The sequence below is a fragment of the Passer montanus genome, unplaced genomic scaffold (genome assembly GCF_014805655.1).
Source record: "Passer montanus isolate IOZ18808 unplaced genomic scaffold, ASM1480565v1 scaffold62, whole genome shotgun sequence".
Taxonomy (NCBI): domain Eukaryota; kingdom Metazoa; phylum Chordata; class Aves; order Passeriformes; family Passeridae; genus Passer; species Passer montanus.
Genome location: NW_024371260.1, coordinates 1,107,390 through 1,127,180, shown reverse-complemented (window position 1 = coordinate 1,127,180; position 19,791 = coordinate 1,107,390). Strand labels below are relative to the sequence as shown.

The 19,791-nt window shown below is 60.8% G+C and overlaps 1 protein-coding gene across 3 annotated transcripts in view; it reads right to left on the bottom strand.

Annotated features, from left to right (window-relative positions):
• Positions 1-294: 294 nt before the first annotated feature.
• The window catches only part of KLHL17 (kelch like family member 17), a 19,754-nt gene continuing 257 nt past the window's right edge, over positions 295-19,791 (bottom strand). The window contains exons 2-13 of one of the 3 annotated variants that reach the window (XM_039727794.1): positions 19,722-19,785; positions 11,546-11,799; positions 10,285-10,406; positions 9,643-9,864; positions 8,620-8,736; positions 7,793-8,006; positions 7,560-7,704; positions 6,264-6,431; positions 5,898-5,986; positions 5,043-5,116; positions 4,126-4,307; positions 295-3,537 (exon numbers count right to left, since the gene is read on the bottom strand). In XM_039727794.1, coding sequence (XP_039583728.1) covers positions 3,309-3,537; positions 4,126-4,307; positions 5,043-5,116; positions 5,898-5,986; positions 6,264-6,431; positions 7,560-7,704; positions 7,793-8,006; positions 8,620-8,736; positions 9,643-9,864; positions 10,285-10,406; positions 11,546-11,756 — 1,773 coding nt within the window. In that variant the 5' untranslated portion in view covers positions 11,757-11,799; positions 19,722-19,785 and the 3' untranslated portion in view covers positions 295-3,308. Of the gene's footprint in view, positions 3,538-4,125; positions 4,308-5,042; positions 5,117-5,897; positions 5,987-6,263; positions 6,432-7,559; positions 7,705-7,792; positions 8,007-8,619; positions 8,737-9,642; positions 9,865-10,284; positions 10,407-11,545; positions 11,800-19,721 lie in introns of those variants that run through there. The other 2 variants (XM_039727793.1, XM_039727792.1) reach the window with 2 other exon arrangements.

Sequence of the window (19,791 nt, the reverse complement as noted above, 5' to 3'; positions counted from 1 at the left end):
ACAACCCCACCCTGAGAGCATAGTGCAAACGCTTCTGGAGCTCTGGGACCTCTTCCCTGAGAAGCCTGGGCAGTTCTTCCTCTGGGGGAAGAACCTTTCCCTGATCTCCATCCCAAACCCTCCCCTGACACAACCTGAACCTCCCGTGGCTGCTCAGGCAGATGCAGAGCAGTGCACCCTCTGCCTGGGATCCCTGTCCTGGCTGGGAGCAGCCCCAGGAGCCAGCCAGGGAAGGGAAGGGACAGTGAAGGATGCACGAGACAGGATCCGATATCCAAGAAAATGTCTTTATTGTACACGTTGGCTTCTATTGCTTGTATCCCCTCCCCAGTCCCATGTAGTGCAAAAAATTCAGAGAAACAGAGTTCCACATAAATAAAGTCGGATAAATTACAGAGAAATCAAAGTGACAACGCTTGGACATGGATCTGGACCAGGTGTGCCCAGCAGGGAGGCCAAGGGAGCCTCTGCCCCCAAACCAGGGCAGGGGCTCCTGCCTGGCCCTGCTGGGAAAAACCCCAGAGCCCGGAGCCCCCCGGCTTGGGGATGCTCCTCTGCTGGGAATTCAGACAAGAACATCTTGGGTGAGACACCACGGACTACAACTGGCAGGGAAGCCACACAGAGTTGTTCTCCTCCCCTCAGACAGGGTTGCTACGCACAGACAGACAGACACAGACACGCGTCCCCTCCGAGCTCTCCTCCTCCTCCTCCTCGGCAGGGGACGTGCAGCACCAGGAGCAATCCCACCCTGGCATCTCCCAGGGCAGGTGCTGACACCTCGTGTCCACACAGTGTGGGTCGGGGGGCTCGGGACCCCCAGAAGATGCTGGGGGATTGTTTTGCCCTTTTCCTGCATAGTTTGGGCAGCAGAGACAGGAGGCTCCCTCCTTGCCGTGGGTCAGGCTCAGTGGGATATTGCTCAGGGCCCAGCCAGGGGGGACAGGAGCCACTCTGCCCTGTCCCTGCTCCTCAGGAAGCAGGACAGCACCACACAGGATTTGCAGTGTGGCCGCTGAGGATCCCAACGGAAGCCAAGGGCACGTGGCACCAAAATTCCCCCAGCTGCTGCATTTTTCACTTCCCTCAGGTTGTGCTCCCAAGGCACAGCTCCCTCTCCACTCTGCAGCAGCCCCAGCTGGAGCAGAGGCCGAGCCACTGCCACATCTCATTCCTAGTTTGAAACCAGCCCTGTTTCCCCCTCAGCAGCTCCTGGCTGGGCTCCACTCTCCCTTCGTTCCTGACTCCTCCGGAGCTCCTCAGCACCTCGGGCCAAGCCCAGCACCAGCCCCTTCCACCTCTCCATGGGGCTTTTGGGCTGATCCTCCTCCAAAGGGGGCCCTGGAGCCAGGGACTCTTGATGTGAGCCCAGCAGGAGAGTGAAATCCTGATGTTGGTTACAGGAATGGGATGGAAAGGGTTGAGAGCTCACTTGGGTGGAGGCACATGCACAAAACAGAGCAGATTTCACTGGTTTCATCGGTTTTTTGAACAAAGCAGATTGCTCTGACTTTCCTGGGGCAGCCCACATGGACCAGGAGACAACTGCAGAGCCTGGACACTCACAAGGCTCTGCAGGACAGGGAAATGGGAGAGCTGATGAGCTGTGACAGGCTGGGGCAGGCAGAAGGGGACAAAAAGAAGATTTGGAGGCTGTTCCAAAAGGCAAAAAGGCCTCCTCAGCCTGAGCAGCTCAGACTGTCCTTGGGGAGAGGCTGGAGGGGCAGCAGCCCTGGTTTCCAGAAGCTGCTGGGAATTCCAGGTGTACAACGTGAGGCACTGTGAGTGGGCTTGTGAGGGAGGCCAGTGGGCTTGGAAAACCTGCAGGCTCCTGTCCAGGGGAAATCAGACTGTCAAGAAAAGGATCCGAAGCTGGGGAGTCCCTGTCTCATTTTAAACTCCTCTTTCAGAAGAGTTTAAAAAGCAGAAATCTCTTGAAAATTGAAGCAGAAATCTACTTGAAAATTCAGGCCCACAAGTACCACACGAGTGAAATCTGAGCTCTGTGAGTGAGAACTGGGGAGTAGGGGGGGAAAAAAGGAGAAAGGAACGAGTTCCAAACAGTTGGACCATTTTTGCAATGCTACATTTGAACACGATTGAGGTACCAGTGGTTGAGTCCTTCCTCTGTGGTGTGGAGAGCACCCGACCTGTGCCTCAGCTCACGGCTCACACACACAGCACACTCTGAAAACACCATAGCACGGGAGCCCTGGCTCTAGGACAGGCCTCACAGTGCTAATTCATCCAAGCTTTAGTTCATTAAAGTGGTTGCTTAATTGCCAGGGAGTTGCTAATTGGAAACGGTCCCTCCCGTGCTGCTTTTGGCATCTCACACATGCACACACCCCACCCATCCAGAGAGAACTTCCAGGGCACAGGAATCATCTCCTCAATAAATGAGAAAAGGAACTGCATCCCTTCTGCTGCCTCGAGAGCAGAGAGGATGGGGAACACCAGGGCAGTGTAAAAAATAAAGGGATATGAAGTCATATTAGCGTTCAAATAAAAAAAGGCAAATAAAAAAAATTAATACCCAAAAAAGTAATGCCAGGCAATCCTTCTCGTTCAGAAGGCTGGACCGTTCTTTTTCCAAGAACTGATTCCTTTCCACAAACCCAGAATCTGCTTTGCAGAGAGGGGAACAGCAAACAGGCCAGGCCATTCCCAGAGAGTCCCAGCCCTGGAGCCTGGGCCAGTCATGGCAGCGATGCCACCAAGGTCCCTGCTGCCACCTGCCTGGCCAGAGCCACGCTCAGCTGGGATCCCAGAGGGTCAGGGGAGCACTGGAGGGGTCAGGACCCTCCCCATCCTGCAGGGCTGTGCCTGGGCTGGGCTTCTTCTCTCGCTGTGGTTAAGGCATCAAAGAGACACCCTCGGAGCGGGGCAGCGGCCCCAGAGTCCGGAGCAGTGCACACAGGCTTGGGCTGAGTTTGGCTACAGTGACATTCAGAGGAGGGGGCTTGCACGTCGGCCGTGTCCCCCGGGGCCACCACGGGGCTGGCAGTGCCCGGTGGCACAGCTGGAGCACGGCAATCCCAGAAGCAGTAATGGTTCGGGCTCCCCCTTGCCCCAAGGAGCTTTTGGGGGGATGCTGGATGAGTCTGGCCGGAGGGAGAGCCCCCTCTGCTCGCCCTCCAGGGAGGGGCCGGCCCTGGAAGCACATTTGGTGGCCCTGGTGACCCCGAGGGTGTGCCCAGAGCGGGGAGAGCCCCCGCAGCAGGGCTGGGCTGGCATTTGTGCCCCCTGCTCAGAGCGAGCGGGTGCCAGCGCTGTCCCCCGGGGCCGAGGCACGGCCGGGCTCGCTGTCAAAGGCTCGTGGAGGACACCGAGAGGGTGGGCGAGGAGGGCGGGGGGAAGTTGAGCAGCTCCAGCACGGCCACCCCCACGCTGCTGCGGCGGGTGAACATGCAGGAGGCGGCCACCCACTTGTTGGTGCGGGGGTTGTACTTCTCGATGGAGTTCAGGCTGGAGCTGCCGTCGTTGCCCCCCACGGCGTACAGCCACCCGTCCATGGCCACCAGGTCGTGGGTGCTCCTGCAAGGAGCGAGCAGAGAGCACAGGGGTGAGGCTGGGAGGTGTTGGGGGGGAGCTCAGCATGGCAGGGACCTGCCCAGAGCTCTGGCATCCCACAAACACCCAGTGGAAATGAACTGCTGGGGCACAAACAGGCAAAGCACAGCACTGAGACACAGATCTCCCGCTGCACTCTGACACTCTTGTCCAAACCTCATCAAATACCAAACCTCATCGAATACCAAAACTCATCAAATACCAAACCTCATCAAATACCAAAACTCATCAAATACCAAACCCTCTGAGCCCAAAATGCTCGGACTTGCAAGCCTTAATTCCTCCCACAGCCCAGCAGCACCTCCGTGGGCTCAGCCAGCTCAGCCCCTGGTTCTTTATGGCCACACAAACTGCTGAGGATAAATCCCTCTGCAGAACATCCGTGCTGTGCCCTCCTGACTCTCCCTCCAATCCCTCTCAGCACAGCAGGAGCGTGCTGAGCCAGCCACAAACCCTAAAACCCCGTGATGTGCCTGTGTTTTGTGGCACCACGAGGTGAGATCCCCGCTCCTGCTGCAGCAGCTGAGGCTGCAGAGGGGCACAGCCCCTTACCTGCGGATGTTCATGGGGGCCACGCTCTCCCAGGTGTTGGATTTGGGGTTGTAGCGCTCCACGGAGTTAAGGCAACTGGTGCCATCATTGCCACCAGCCACGTAGAGCATCCCCTCGAGCACGGCCACGCCCGCGCTGCTCCTGCGGCTCAGCATGTTGGCAATGGGGCTCCAGGTGTTGATCTGGGGACAGGGAACCCATCAGCCACCCCACGGGGCTTTCCCCACACATCCCTGCCACGTCGCTTCTGTGGGCTCAGTGCTGCTCTGGCCACGCAGCTCCTGGCATGAAAACCCTTTTGGGGGGACCTCACTTCTCTCCTCCCCTCTGTCCCGCAGTTGCCAGGAGGAATCTCAGCTGCCTGGCTCAGAGAGCACAGCAGCAGCTGGCAGGAGCCATGCCGGGGGCACAGAGATCCCCGTGCCAGGCCACCAGTTGTGCCCCAGCTGAATGGCAGCCAGCCCCGGGGATTGAGCTGTATCTATTTCCAATTGGTGTGAGTGCAGCTGGGGCTTTGCAGCTCACGAAGAGCCTCCGGGACTTTCTGTTTGATCTTTCTGCTGCAGCAGAGCTGTGCCCCTGGGCACAACACGTGTCCCCAGGCTGGCACACTCCCTGCTCACCACGCTGGCTGTGCAGCCAGCAGGAGCTCAGCTGGGAGCTGGGAAGAGCTCAGGGCACGGACAGGATCCCTGCTGCCCACAGAACCACGGGCAGCGGGGCCAGGGGCTGTTCTGGTGGCCAAAACCTCACAGAGAGCTCTCACAGAGCAGCTTTGGGTCACTCTGCTCAGGACTGCACCCTGGATGCCCTGTCCCTGCTGATCCCCCTTCATCTCACAGCCAGGCACGGTGGGTAAGGCCTTCCTGAAGAGGGGAGAAGCACAAGAGTCACCCAAATCTCCCACCCAAATTTACCTGGGGCTCGTACTTCTCCACCGTGGCTAAGTGTGATGAGCTGTCGTAGCCCCCAACTGCATAGAGGTTGCCTTCTGCAAAGACAGAGGCACAGGCATGAGCTAAAGACACGTCCCTGTCCCAGTACAGCCACTCACAACACCACAGGTGCCACTCTGGAGGTGCCCACACAGGTCCAGGCTGAGCCTCCCCTGCCCCGGGCAGCTCCTCCCAGTATGGCCAGCCCTGCTCCCTGCCCTTCCAGCAGGAGTGGTGTGAAATATTCATCAGTGGTGTGAAACATTCATCTGCAAAGCCTCCCCGAGAGCTCCTGCTGCTGCTGCTCCTTGACCTCCTCACACAGTGCTCCCTGCCGGAGCCCCGGGGTATTTTCAGTACTTTCCTGCAGAGGGTGGAGATTTTTAGCAGGATCGGCTGTGGCAGGCTCAGAAGGAGCTGGGGATGGAGGGGAGCTCTGAGTCAGCAGCGAGAGCTGAAAGCAGAGAGCAGGGCAGGGGACAGGCACGGGGACACTGGGCAGCATCCCCAGGGAGATCCAGCTCCTGCCGGGGTGAGAGTGGGGCTGGGACCATCGCTGAAAGGACTGTCCTGCTTCCACAGTGAAGGACTGATCAGGCTGTCCCTTCCTCTCCGGGGACAGGGGATCCCCCACAGGCAGCCCCCCGCTCCAAAGCAGAAGGGAACAATTTGTGGATCCTCCAGGGTGTGATGAACCCCAGGTGTCAGGGAGCCTGAGAAGGCAGGGAGCACACAGGACGTGGTGAGGGGGCAGGAACTGGAGCAGAGCAGCAAAAAGAACCCTCAGCAGTGCAGGGGAGCCTGCCCAGGACCCCCCAGCCCCCCTGCAGCACCCACCCAGCGTGGCCACGCGGACGTAGCGCCTCCGGGTGCTCATGGCAGCGATGGACGTCCAGGTGCCCGTCAGGGGGTCGTACCTCTCTGCACTGCAGGGACACAGGGACAGAAGGTGGGACACTGGAAAAGGCCAGGTCAAAGCTCTTGGACATGGGGCAGCTCCCATGGGAGCTGGGGAGAGACGGGGGAAAAGGAGGAGCTGACAGGCTGGGTTCTGTTGGGGCACAGGGCTACAAAGTGGGGATTTTTTCCCACTGGAAGAAGGAGCCGAGTTGCAAAACGTCTACTGGAGGGTCAGGAGCAGGGCTCCCAGCTCCAGGACAGTGCATGCAGCAGCAGGGAGGGCTGGAGCAAGGCAATCCCTACCTGTTGAGGCACGAGGCCCCATCGTACCCCCCGGCAGCGTAGAGGAGCCCGTGGAGGGCTGCCACACCCAGGCAGCTCCTCCTGGTGCCCATGGACACCTCGGGCTGCCAGGAATTGGTGACAGGATCGTAGGACTCCACCGTGGCCAGGTCAGAGGTCCCATCGTAGCTGCAGGGACAGAGGGGGAGAGAAGAGGCTGCTCAGAGAGGCTGTGGCTGCCCCTGGATCCCTGGAAGTGTCCCAGCTGGACGGGGTTTGGAGCATGGGATGGTGGAAGGGGTGATGGGTGGGATGAGATGAGCTTTGAGGCTCCAACCCAAACCAGTCTGGCATCCTAAGGGAAACAGGAGGGCAGTGCCCCAGTTCAGGAGGGGGCATTGCCCATGAGGAATGCCCATGGGGCATTTCCCCACACATCCCTGCCAGGCCACTTCTGTGGGGTCAGTCCTGCTCTGGCCACGCAGCTCCTGGCATGAAAACCCTTTTGGGGGGACCTCACTTCTCTCCTCCCCACTCTCCCACAGCTGCCAGGAGGAATCTCAGCTGCCTGGCTCAGAGAGCACAGCAGCAGTTGGCAGGAGCCATGCCAGGGGCACAGAGATCCCTGTGCGCAGGGAAGGGGCTTTTCCATGGCCACCCCAGAGATCTGGGGTCACACTGCCCATCCGTGCTCCCAGCACAGCCCCGTGCCCCCCAGAGATCCTGGATCATGCTGCCCATCCGTGCCACTCTCCCCGTGACCCCAGAGATCCCAGATCACACTGCCCATCCTTGCTCCCAGTGCAGCCCAGTGCCAGCTTCAGCCTCCCTGCACCCTGCAGAGATTTGGGATCACCCTGCCCATCCGTGCTCCTAGATCAGCCCCGTGCCAGTCTCCCTATTCCCCCCAGAGATCCTGGATCATGCTGCCCATCTGTACACCCAGAGCAGCCCTGTGCCAGCCTCCCCATGCCCCCCAGAGAATCTGGATCACACTGCCCATCCGTGCTCCTGGATCAGCTCCGTGCCCCCCAGAGATCCTGGATCACACTGCCCATCCGTGCTCCTGGATCAGCCCCGTGCCACCCTGCCTGTGCCCCCCAGAGATTCCGAATCACACTGTCCATCTGTGTTTCTAGTACAGCCCCATGCCAGTCTCCCTGTGCCCCCCAGAGATCTGGAATCACGATGCCCATCCGTGCTCCCAGATCAGCCCCGTGCCAGCCTCACCCTCCCCGTGCCCCCCAGAGATCTGGGATCACACTGCCCATCCGTGCTCCCAGCACAGCCCCGTGCCCCCTCCCCGTGCCCCCTTACCCTCCCACGGCGTAGAGCTTGTTCCCGATGGCCGCGACGCCCACGCGGGCCCGGCGCGTGGACATGGAGGCCACCATGTGCCAGCGGTCCGTGCGCGTGTCGTAGGCCTCGCAGTCGCCGTGGATGGCAAACAGGCTCCCTCCACCTGCTCGGGGAGGGCGAGGGGAGCAAACACAGCCCAAACCCCCCCGGGCCGGGGCGGGGAGTCGGGGCTGGGGGCGGCAGGGCCTTACCCACGGCGAAGAGCACGGTGCTGGCCCCCTCGCAGCGCCGCGGCCGCGTCCGGCTGTTGCCCAGCACCCCTCTCTGCTCGGGCATCAGGTGGTACTTGAGGGCCTCGATCAGCAGGTCCTTGCACTCCGAGTGGTGCCGCACCAGCAGCTCCGTGTCCACGTTGCTCATGAGGAAATCCCGGCTCAGCAGAGGCAGCCGCACGCACTTCATGAGCTGGGGGGACAGCAGAGCACGCTTGGGACACGGGAGTGGGGCAGGGAACTGAAGGGGGACAGGCTGAGATCAGGGAGAACTTCTTTCAGGGGGAACTGAAGGGGGACAGGTTGAGATCAGGGAGAACCTCTTTCAGGGGGAACTGAAGGGGGACAGGTTGAGATCAGGGAGAACTTCTTTCAGGGGGAACTGAAGGGGACAGGTTGAGATCAGGGAGAAATTCTTTACTCAGAGCGTGGCACAGGCTGCCCTGGGGCTGCCCCATCTCTGGAAGTGTTCAATGCCAGGCTGGAGCAGCCTGGGCTAGTGGAAGGTGTCCCTGGCCATGGCAGGGGGTGGAATGTGATGGGATTTAAGGTCCCTTCCAACCTGGACTGGAAGTGGTAGGACAGGGACCTGCATTTCCTGCAGCTTCCTCCAGCCACGTGCCCACCCAGCCCAGGCACTTGGAGAGGGTGGGCACAACCAGCCCCCTTCCCAGCACTCTCACCTCTTTCCCAGCCCACTCTCTCCCTTTCCCAGCACCCCCTCTCCCTTTCCCAGCCCACTGTCCCCCTTTTCCAGCACCCCCTCGCCGCCCCCAGCAGTCTCAGCCCCTTCCCAGCAGGCTCACCCTGGGCACGTGCTGTCTCCTGCTGTCCACGTCGTGTTTGACCCAGCTGAGCACAGCCCTGTACACCTCCTCCTCCGAGGGCACGTTGAGGCTGTCGCTGGAGATGAGGTCCAGCACCTGCAGGGCGGGGTGGGGAGGGCAGTGCTGCTTGGTGAGGACTGGCAGGAAAGGAGGCATTCCCAGCTCCCAGCGCGGTGGAGCAGCAGTGCCAGAGGCAGAGCTCTGCCTCCCGGACACGCTGGGGGTTCCAAACATCAACCAGGTGCTCCAAGAGCAGCGGGTGCAGCTTTGTGGGGACGGCTCTGACCACCCTCCCTGCTCTTCCCCCCACTGTGGCTGAGGCTGCTGCAATGCCTGACAATCCTCCCTGATGTCACTGGCAGTGGCAGCAGGGAGATGACTCTGCTGGCATTTGTCCCTTCCATATTTCCTGGGACAGACCCAGCAGCCCTGGCTGCTCCAGAACTGTCCCTTCACCTGCCAAGGGCTGCAGAGCTGCAGCAGGGGGAGATGTGGACCCTCCCCTCATTGTCACCCTCCCACTGCCCCAGGATGGGTGAGGGGTCTGATCCTGATCCTGATCCACACAGGTGATGCAGGGCAAGGACTGGGAATTGCTCCTGCCCAGGGAGATGGGCCAGGGCCACACTGGCACACATGATGACCAGCAAGAAAGATTAGCTGAGCTGATTTAAACATCCCAGCCACGTGCCCAGGGCAGCCAGCACCCATTCCCTGGGCTGTGCTCCCAGAGCCAGGGCAGTGTGCTCAGAGCTCACGTGGCGAGCACCAGTGACCACAATGACCCCGTCCTACCCTCCTATCCTTACTTCCCGTGGGATTCAGCCTGCTGACAGAGCTCTTCCCACATCCTGAACAGAGTGGGGCCAAAGCCCAGAACGTGGCTACACCCCCTGCCAAACCCCAAATCCCTCAGTGCACATCCCTCAGGCTTTTCCCTCGCAGACAGAGCAGGACAAGCTTTGCTGCACCCAGACCTGCACGCTGCCAGCGGGGCCTCACCTGCTTTAGGGGCAGCAGCATGAACTCCTCTGTCTTGGACACCTCCACGAAGTGCTGGAGGACGTACTTGTGGGCAGACTTGAGGAGGTCGCTGCAGGAGTGGGTGTCAGCAAAGCCCCGGATGCCCAGGCAGTTGGAGGGGTCCAGCTGGCTGAGCAGGAACTTGCAGCAAGCGTCCCGCACACCATTGAGCTGAAGCAGGCTGGCAGCAGGAAGAAGGGTCTGGCACAGTGGAAAAGAATGGGGGAAAAGGGAGTTTCCAGGGCAAGGAAACGATTTTCACCCTCGTCCCACTGCGAGGCACGAGCAGAGCAGGTTTAGTGAGCACCTCCAGGCACAGAAGCACAGAAAGGACAGAGCATTTGTGGTTTCTAAGGTGAAGAACAGCTGGGAAGGACACCTGTAACACCCCCCAGGGCCAGGAGGATGGCAGGTGCTCAGGAGCAGGGCTGGGAACTGCACAGAGCTTTGAGGAGCCACCTCTGGGAAGGGAAGCAGCTAAACTCCCTGCCCACTGCCAGACCCAGCTGCCACCACAGGAGCAGCTGGCAGTGCTGAGCAGGAGGAGACAGGAGTGCCCGGGAGGAAAGTGTGCTGCAGAAGAGCTTTGTGGAGAAGGGGGATGTGGGGAACAGCTCCTACCTGCACATTCCCCTCTCCCACCACGATCTCAGCCGTGTAGGCGTACTGCACCAGCTGCTCCAGCGCCTGCGGGTCGATGTCATGCAGTGTCACATGGGTCTGGCGGCTCTCACTCATCTCATCTGGGGCAAAGGACACCAAAAATGAACAAAAAACCCCCAGCAGGGCTGTTTCCCCCCAGGAGGATGCGTGGAACGAGCTGCATCCAACCCAGGGAGGTTTTCTGTCCAGCTCTGGGGAATGGGGATCAGGACTGGAGGAGGGACACTAGGATCCTGGCAGGGAGGGACACCAGGATCCTGGGCAGGGAGGGACAGCAGGATCCTGGCAGGGAGGGACACCAGGATCCTGGGCAGGGAGGGACAGCAGGATCCTGGGCAGAGAGGGACATCAGGATCCTGGGCAGGGAGGGACAGCGGGATCCTGGGCAGAGAGGGACATCAGGATCCTGGGCAGAGAGGGACACCAGGATCCTGGGCAGAGAGGGACACCAGGATCCTGGCAGGGAGGGACACCAGGATCCTGGGCAGAGAGGGACATCAGGATCCTGGGCAGGGAGGGACACCAGGATCCTGGGCAGGGAGGGACAGCAGGATCCTGGGCAGGGAGGGACAGCAGGATCCTGGGCAGAGAGGGACAGCAGGATCCTGGCAGGGAGGGACATCAGGATCCCAGGCAGGGAGCTGAGGACACAAGGAATCAGGGAAGGGAGTAGGATTTAACCATGCATGGAATGAGCTGCATCCACCTCCACACCACAGCCCAGGGAGGTTTTCTGCCCAGCTCTTAGCAGGGGGAAGCTGAAGGAATTGGGGGCCAGGACAGGAGAAGAAGCACCAGGATCCTGTGCAGGGAGCTGTGGGCAAAGGGAATCAGGGAAGGGAGGGAAAGGGAGGATTAAACCATGCGTGGTACAAGGGGTTTGTTTCTGGAAGGTTTCCTGCCCAGCTCTAAGGACTGGGGGCCAGGTCTGCAGGACAGAGGACAGGATCCTGTGCAGGAGGGGGACACCAGAATCCTGCACACGGGCAAAGGGACTCAGGGAAGGCAGCGAAATGAGGAATATTCCTGCTCTTACTCACAGAAACGACACATGAAAGGGCAGAGCAGTGAGAACGGGGAGGGCGACAGAGCAGGGAAGGGATTTGGAGAGGGGAGATCTGCCAGGGAAGGCATTTGGAGAGGGAAGAATTGCCAGGGAGGGGATTTGGAGAGGGGAGAGCCGCCAGCCTGTCCCTGGGGAAGAGAGGACTCTACTTGCTTGTGAACATGGCGTGGAAGTAGGGGCTGCACGACGCCAGCACCACCTTGTGGGCCTTGATCTCCTTGGTGGCCACGTGCAGGACGATGTCGCAGAGCAGCCCCCGCTGCCTCATGCGGTTCATGCACACGAAGGCGTCGTGGTAGTGGCGCTTGGAGTTGTGGGAGATGCTGTGCCCGTCCCGGTTGAGCAGCTGCACTCCCCCCTCCATGGCTGCGGCGGGCAGCGAAGGGGGCAGCCCCCTCCCACCGCCTCTGCCAGGGGGAAATAAACACAGGGTTAGGCTCAGGAGGTGGCACGGAACACAGGGGGACAGGGGTAACTGGGGATGTTGTGAATGGCCTTCAAAGGATTCACCCTGGGCACTGCTAGAGACTGGCTGAGGCTACACCCAAGGTGGACCCAAGGTGGACCCAAGGTGGACCCAAGATGAGGCCAAGATGGAGCCAAGATGGATTCAAGGTGGACCCAAGATGCATTCAAGATGGATCCAAGACAGACCCAAGGTGGACCCAAGGTGGACTCAAGATAAATCTAAGATGGACAATGGGTCACGAGTTTTCACACTTTGATCAGTTTTGGTCCGTTTCCACACTGGGGTTCACTGTCCAGTTCCAGCTCCAGTGATGCAGTCCCACCCTCCCAGGTTGCTCTCCTCCATTCCCTGTTGTTTGCATTTTTTGGGGCTGGAGCTGCAGCGGTGTCCTTGGTTCTGGGGCTGGAAAGGATTTTGTGTGACTGAGCTGTGAGGAGAACTGCTGACACTTTGTATGAAGCTCAGAGTTATATCCCAATGCAGTACAGAGTGTCCCTCCCAGGTTGCTCTCCTCCATTCCCTGTTGTTTGCATTTTTTGGGGCTGGAGCTGCAGCGGTGTCCTTGGTTCTGGGGCTGGAAAGGATTTTGTGTGACTGAGCTGTGAGGAGAACTGCTGACACTTTGTATGAAGCTCAGAGTTATATCCCAATGCAGTACAGAGTGTGGAAAATGTGAAAGCTAAACTTAAGGCATCAACGCAGGCTTAGCCCTGGGTGATCCCTGTGGGAGCCACCACAGCTCAAGCACCCTGTGCTGACAGAGACCCTGACAGTCTGACCAGGCCCTGCCGGGGAAATGTCATTAGGTTCAAACAAAGAGGGGAAATTCACGCTCAATATGGGGAAGGAATTCTTCCCTCTGAGGGTGGGGAGGCCCTGCAATGGATTTTCCAGAGAAGCCGTGGCTGCCCCTGGATCCCAGACCAGGCTGGATGGAGCTCAGAGGACCCTGGCACGGTGGAAGATGTCCCTGCCCACGAAACCAGATGATTTTTACACTCCCTCCCACCCCAAACCATTCTGTGCTTCTAGGAAAACAAAACCTGCCTGATCAAGGAACATTTATTCATGCAGAGATTCCCTCCCCCTGCTGCTCTTTGCATCCAGGCTGCTCCAAAAGGCCTTTGGCTGCCTCTGTGCCAGCAGCCCCCAGAGCTGGGGGGTGAGGAGGGGATGACTGAGCAGCAGGAGGAAGGAGGGGGAGGCAGCAGCAGGGAGAAAACAGCTTGAACCCAACCTGCATCCCTGCGGCGAGAGAATCCCCTGAGCCCCCGCTGCTGCCACCTCCACAGCAGCCCTGCTGAGCCTAAAAATAGCAAGGCAGCATCCTGTGCCTGCTCAGCCACGCTGGCAGCCCGCTCCTGCCTTTTTAAGGAGCAGTTGTAGCGCTACGAGAGTCTGGGGGAGGATGGAGAGATGAATAAACACGTTTCCTGGGCGGGGAGAAGCCTGCGATGCCCTTTGCGGCTGGCATCGCCCGTGCCACGAGGTGCCTGCTCCCCAGAGGCAGGGCCTGCTGCTGCCTCCCAGCAGGGACAGCAGGATGCCACCCTGCCCTCGGCAGCGGGGAGGAGCCCGGGAGGGTGGTCCTGTCCTGCACATCCCATTTGGGAAGCTGCAGCATCCCCGGGACAGCCCATCTCCGAATTCCTCTCCTAATTCATCTCCTAATTCACCTCCTAATTCACCTCCTAATTCACCTCCTAATTCATCTCCTAATTCATCTCCTAATTCACCTCCTAATTCACCTCCTAATTCCCCTCTGCTGGCTGAGATGCTCACAGAAAGGAGGGGTTTTGTTATTCACATCCCTGCCTGCCTCCAGAGGGGCAGGGTTGGGTTCAGAGGGGCAGGGTTGGGTTCAGAGGGGCAGGGTTGGGTTCCAGAGGGGCAGGGTTGGGCTCCAGAGGGGCAGGGTTGGGCTCAGGAGGGGGACAGGCAGGACACAGCTGGGACAAGGTTGCATTGCTGCTCCTGGGGATCTGTTTGGCACCCTGGGGCAGCACCCAGAGGGCACAGCAGGCTGGGGGTGCTGCTGGAGGCTTTGGGGGGGAATTCCAAAGAGTTGGAAGCGCTGGGCTCACTTCCAGCCCTGCCACGAGTCACTGTGGCCCTGGGTGAGTGACAAGGGTGACACTGTCCTGGGGACACAGTGGCCCCCATGGCCAGGAGGCAGAGCTCAGTGCCCTGTCCCTGTGGTCCCCAGGGCTGGCACGGGGCTGTGCCACCCACCCTGGGCTGTGACACCACCACGGTGTCACCCAGCCTGTGACACGGCCCAGCAGGACAAGAGGGAGGTGCCACCCCAGCCACTGCAGTGCCACCGTGCTCCACGGCTGTCGCCAACCCAGGGCACAGTCCTGGCAGCCTGAGCCAGCTCTGCTTGGGGATTTTTTGGCTCCGGGCTCCCTGAGGAGGTCTCACCCTCCTGCCAGCCCCATGGGCAGTGTCACCCTCCCACGGGCTGGGACGGATGTGCTGCCTCCCCTGGGATAACTCTGAGGTTGTGGCACAGAAGAGAAACCCCCCCAAAAAAACAAAAAGAAAAAAAAAGGAGGCATTTGTTTGGCTTCTCTGCGCCAGAGCGTGGCCATGCATAACAGCTCTGTTAATTAATGCAAATGATCCCTGCCCAAAGGGAGGCCTGTTCTCTCCACACAAAAAAAACCATATTTTGCTGGGAGTGAAAAGAAGTGTGCTGAGCAATAAACAGGGAACAGAGCATCCTCCAGGGAGGAGTTCTGAGGCTGCCCTTTCCCCAGGAAGGCCCTGGAGAATAGCTTTTTGTTGGCAGCCTGGATGGGGATTGTGTGTCTGGCAGGAGGGCTGGGAGGCAGCAGGGCCACATCCTGTGCAGCTGCTCAGATGGTGGGGACAGGGGACAGCCCCCACGCCCTCGGGCTCCAATCCATCCCCTCCGTGTGTCCCCATCCCTTTGTGCCACGGAAAATCAGCTGTTTGTGCACAGCTCTGCAGCTCCCACACGAGTGCTGCCTCTGGGGAAGGCACAGAGCCCTCAGTGGCACTCAGCTCGAGCAGCACAAACAGCTCTGCAAGGTGGCACCGTGGGGACAGGCCCCCTCCCAGGGCAGTGCCCCCCAAATGGCACAGCCAAACTCCCCCTGGGATGGAGCAGAAGCTTGGATCCCTGGGCAGGGAGAGGGTCACAGCGGAGCAGCGTTTTTTATTGATCAATAATCAAGTGCCAGGGCTGTTTTCACAGCTACAGCAGATCTGCCCTGCCCTTACCCCTCAAACCCAGAAATCCCAAATGATTGCTTCTTCCAGAGGGCCAAAATAAATTGCATTCCCACCTCTCCTGCTGCCTTCCCCTCAAGGAACACAAGCAGGGAGGATGGGTCCATTCAGCTGTGCCTGTGCAGGAGGCAGATGCAAAGCGGGCACTAAACCCAGGAGCTGTCCCCACCAGGACGTGTCACATCAGTGCCACTGGCACAGAAAATCAAACGCTCTGGGGTCAGCCCTTCCTCAGCCTGCACCCAGGGAGCTCCCAGAGGCACGGACACACTCCAGCTCACACAGCTTCACTGTGAGCTCAGCCTGGCACGGCTCAGCCTGGGAGAGATCAGCCTGGCACAGCTCAGACTGGGAGAGATCAGCCTGGGACAGATCAGCCTGGGAGAGATCAGCCTGGCACGGCTCAGCCTGGGAGAGATCAGCCGGGCACAGCTCAGCCTGGGAGAGATCAGCCTGGGACAGATCAGCCTGGGAGAGATCAGCCTGGCACAGCTCAGCCTGGCACGGCTCAGCCTAGGAGAGATCAGCCTGGGAGAGCTTAACCTGGGAGAGATCAGCCTGGGACAGCTCAGCCTGGGACAGCTCAGCCTGGCACAGCTCAGCCTGGCACAGCTCAGCAGCAGTGCCAAGGGCAGAGGCAGGGAGCTGCTCTGGCTGCAGGGGATGCTCTGGCTGCAGGGGATGCTCTGGCTGCAGGGGATGCTCTGAGCTGCAGGGGATGCTCTGGCTGCAGATCCCCATGCTCCCCACGGCAGTTTTGCCCCTGTGCAGAGGTCAGGGCTGAGATTTTGGATGAAGAGTGGCAGTGAGGGAGCTGTGCCTGCTGGAACCAGCCCTGCCCTCAGGGGGGCAGGAATTGGGGAGCTGGCAGTGCCAGGGGAGCTGGCACCGCTCGGTGGGGACACGAGAACACACAAATGCAGGGACAAGGAGCACAGCCCGGCCCTAAAACCCCCTCCCAACCTCCTCTCCTCCATTCCCCATGCCCCTGCTGCCCCTGCAGCTGCCTGGAATGGCTCTGGTGCCAGGGAGCCCCAGGGCAGGGCAGGGCAGCACAGCTGAGGCTGCAGGGCTGAGACTCCCCAGCTCCCAGGAGGGCCGGGGCTTCTTTCTTTCCTTATTTATTTATTTTTAATGAATTAGGCAGAGCTGACACGCACTGAATCCTCCTGTCTAGACATCTGCAGAGAAGTGACAAGCTGCCAGGGAGGATGTGGAGCCTCGCAAGGGGGTGGGGAGGACAGGGAAAAGCTGCACTCCGCTGCCAGCTCCAGGCACAGAGGCAGTGCTGCCTCCAGGCAGGAAGGGCTCTCAGCACCCTGACCCGGGCACAGCCCCCCAGCCCCTCCCTGGGCTCTCACTGCACACACCAATCTCTAATTAAAGCCCAGCTCCTCGTTATTCCCTGGGGAGTTTTGTTTGGAGGCTCCAAGCCGCTCTCAGTCACCCCAAAAAGTGAGAGGAGGGAGCACGAGGTAAGGCTCAAAGCCCTGGGGCATTCCCATGTATCACAGGGATGAAGGGCAGCCTCATCATCCTCATCTCGGTGCCCACAGCCGTGTCCTGACCTCCCACAGGCAGCAGCTCTTCCTTCAGCCACCTCCCAACTCAGCTTTTGTCTCCCCTGTTTTGCAGCTCCAAAGCTCCATGCTTGAGGGATTCCGAGGCATCTGTGCCAATATTTGGGTCGTTTTCAAGTAATTGGTCGTGAGGGGCAGGACTGGAGGAGGTTTGGGGCTGCTGAACCCCCGGGTTGGGGAGGAGCAAGGAGTGGGCATGGATTCCTGCCTTGAGATGCTCAGCAGAACGTGCAGGTCCCCAGCTGCTCCGGGGTTACACTGCAGCTCAGAGCCCAGCACAAAGCACACCAGGAGCTGAGCAGAACGAGCCCTGTGGCTCTGAGAGGAGCTGCAAATGTGGGTCACGTCCTGATTCCCCTTCCCAGTGTCCCCAGCAGAGGAGCTCTGCCACATCCCGTGCTGGTCCATGGCACGGGCAGTGCCAGCCTGGGCACACACAGCCAGAGCCCTGCCCAGGCAGCAGGGCCAGGCCCAGCCCGGGTGCACTGCCCACCCTGTGCCAGAATCTCTGTCCCCAGCTCGTTCTTCAGACAGTTAACACGAGGGGAGAGCGCTCAGGCACCTGAGCTGGGCACAGCCACACTCCTGCCCCCCAGCCCTGCTCCCCCTCTGCAGCATCCCGGGTCCCAGCAGGGACTGTGCCAGCTCAGGTGCCAGCTGCTGGTGGCTCCAGGTGACAGTGGGCCAGCTCAGAGCGGGCCACCCCTGCCCAGCAGGGCCCTGGTGTCACAGCACAGTGCTGAGTTTGGGGAGACACCACTACAGGGAAGGATAACTCCGTGACACGAGGCAGCAGCAGCAGGGAAAGCAGGAAGAAGCACCCGGATCTGCTGGCTGCAAACAGGCAGGGAGACCTTCCACAGATGCCATTCTGTGATCACAGATCTTCCACGAAGCCATTCTGCTGCCTCTCCAAAGCAGTGTCACCAGCGGGCAGTGCCAGGCTCAGCCCTGTCACACCACGGCCAGGGATGGCTCCCAAAGCCCCCTGCAGCCCCTCTCTGCCAGCCCAGCTCTGCCCTCCTGCTCTCAGCAAGCTCTGAGCTTCTGTGGAGCGCTGGGAAAGTCCTTCCAAGCCAGGAAACAAAAGGATTCCCTCCCACCTTCTGGCAGCAAGCAGCCAGGCCACGTCCCCAGACGCTGAGCTGTGAGGAGCATGCGACACCACGGCCTTGAGCTCCCTGGCACAACGGGGCCTGCCAAGGCCAGCAGGTCCCAGACCTCGGGAAGTGCAGCTGGAGGAGCTCAGATTCCTGCCCTGAGGAGCCACATCCCTCAGGGGTGGTTGCAGCAGGCCAGGCAGAGCAGATGGAGCCTCCCAAGCCCAGGCTCTGGAGCAGGTCCAGGAGGCAGCACCGGGACTCCAGCGGGGCTGCTCTGGAGCTGCTGAGGCTGAAATGCAGCAAAGCAGGGCCCCGAGCAGGCTCCCAGCACACCTCCAGCCTGCTCTGAGTTCCACACCGCTCCAGAGAGCCAGGCTGGCCGAGGCAGCGGGGCAGATGGCTGCTGTGTGTGCTGGCAGAACAAAGCCGTGCCAGTGCCACCCCCGGAGCTGCCCTCGGCTGGCAGCGGGCACGGGGAGCATCCCAGCTCCCCGAGATGCTGGGGAGCAGCTCCCTTGGGATGCTGGGCTGCCGAGCCAAGAGAGCAGGTGCCCGCTCCGCCTGCCAGCTCCTGGTGTGCTCTGAATGAGCTGCTCTTTGCTGTGATTCATTAATCACTCAGCGCTCAGGAAGGAAACTCGGAGCTCTACACCCAACATCTCCCCGAGTCTTACTCAGTGCTGTGCTCAATAAAGGATTGCCAGCAGATGTTCACGGGCCGGGAGAGAAACTCGGGGTGCAGAGGGAGGGGATTGCACAGAGGGCTGGCATGCAGGGATGAAAACCAAAAGGCCCCTGGGCACTGAGGGGTCACTGAGCCCCAAAACACCGGCCCTGGAAGCAACCAGCACCTCGGGGTGCTAAAGGCACCCACAAACATCCACGTGTTGCTGAATCACCTCCAGCAACGCAGAGCCCCCCGGGATGATGCTGTGGGACAGCAGGGAGCCACAGCAGAGCTGGCATCCTGCAGAGAGCCACCAAAGCAAGGCCACTGCTGCTGCGGGCTGGCACAAAGGGACAGCCAGGGACAGCCAGGACAGCCACCCTGTCCTTCCTGCCGAGTGCAGGGCTGTGTTCCCCGGAGAGGGAGGCGTTTGCTCAGGCAGCAGAACCAGCCCAGCTGCCAGCCTGGCCGGGAGCAGCTCCAGCTCCAGCTCCAGCTCCAGCCCCAGCCCCAGCCCCAGCCCCAGCCCCAGCTCCAGCCCCAGCTCCAGCTCCAGCTCCAGCTCCAGCTCCAGCTCCAGCCCCAGCTCCAGCTCCAGCAGCGATGCCGTGGCTCAAGGAGAGCCCTCTGCCCTGGCAGCCGCTGCAGAGGCCACCAAAAAAGCTTGGAAAAGCCCAGAAAAGCTTCTCCCGGTGCCCTTCAGCTGCCAGCCCGAGCCCCCAGGGCACAGGGATGCTGCCGGCCCGGTGGTGCCGCGGTGCAGAGACAGGCTGGGAAGGGCACGGGCCGTTCCCAACCCCTGCAAACATTTGGGAACCACCCCAGCTGGGCCAAAACCTTGGGGAGCGGCGCCGCTGGTTCCCCCCACCCCACCCCGGTGGTGCTGCGTGGCACCCCGAAAGCAAACTTCTCACCGAGGAGGGATGCGCCGGGAGGGATGGAGCGGCAGCTCCCCCGGGGGTCCCCAGCATCCCCGGTGACTGTGCCCCCATCCCGTTACCCCTCCGGGGGTCCCCATCATCCCCGTTACCCCTCCGGTGTGCCCCCATCCCGTTACCCCTCCGGGGGTCCCCATCATCCCCGTTACCCCTCCGGTGTGCCCCCATCCCGTTACCCCTCCGCTCCCCCTCCTCCCGCGGGTCCGAGCGCCCCGGCCCTGCGGGAAGAGGGACAGCGGGAGGGAGAGGAGGAAGAGGAAGAGGAAGAGCAGAGGAGGTGCGGGCGGCAGGGCCGTGCCCCGGGCGGTACTCACGGCTCCGGGGCGGCCACGGCCCGAGCCGGGGGATGCTGCGGGCCGCCGCTTCCCCCCGCGGCGCGGCCGC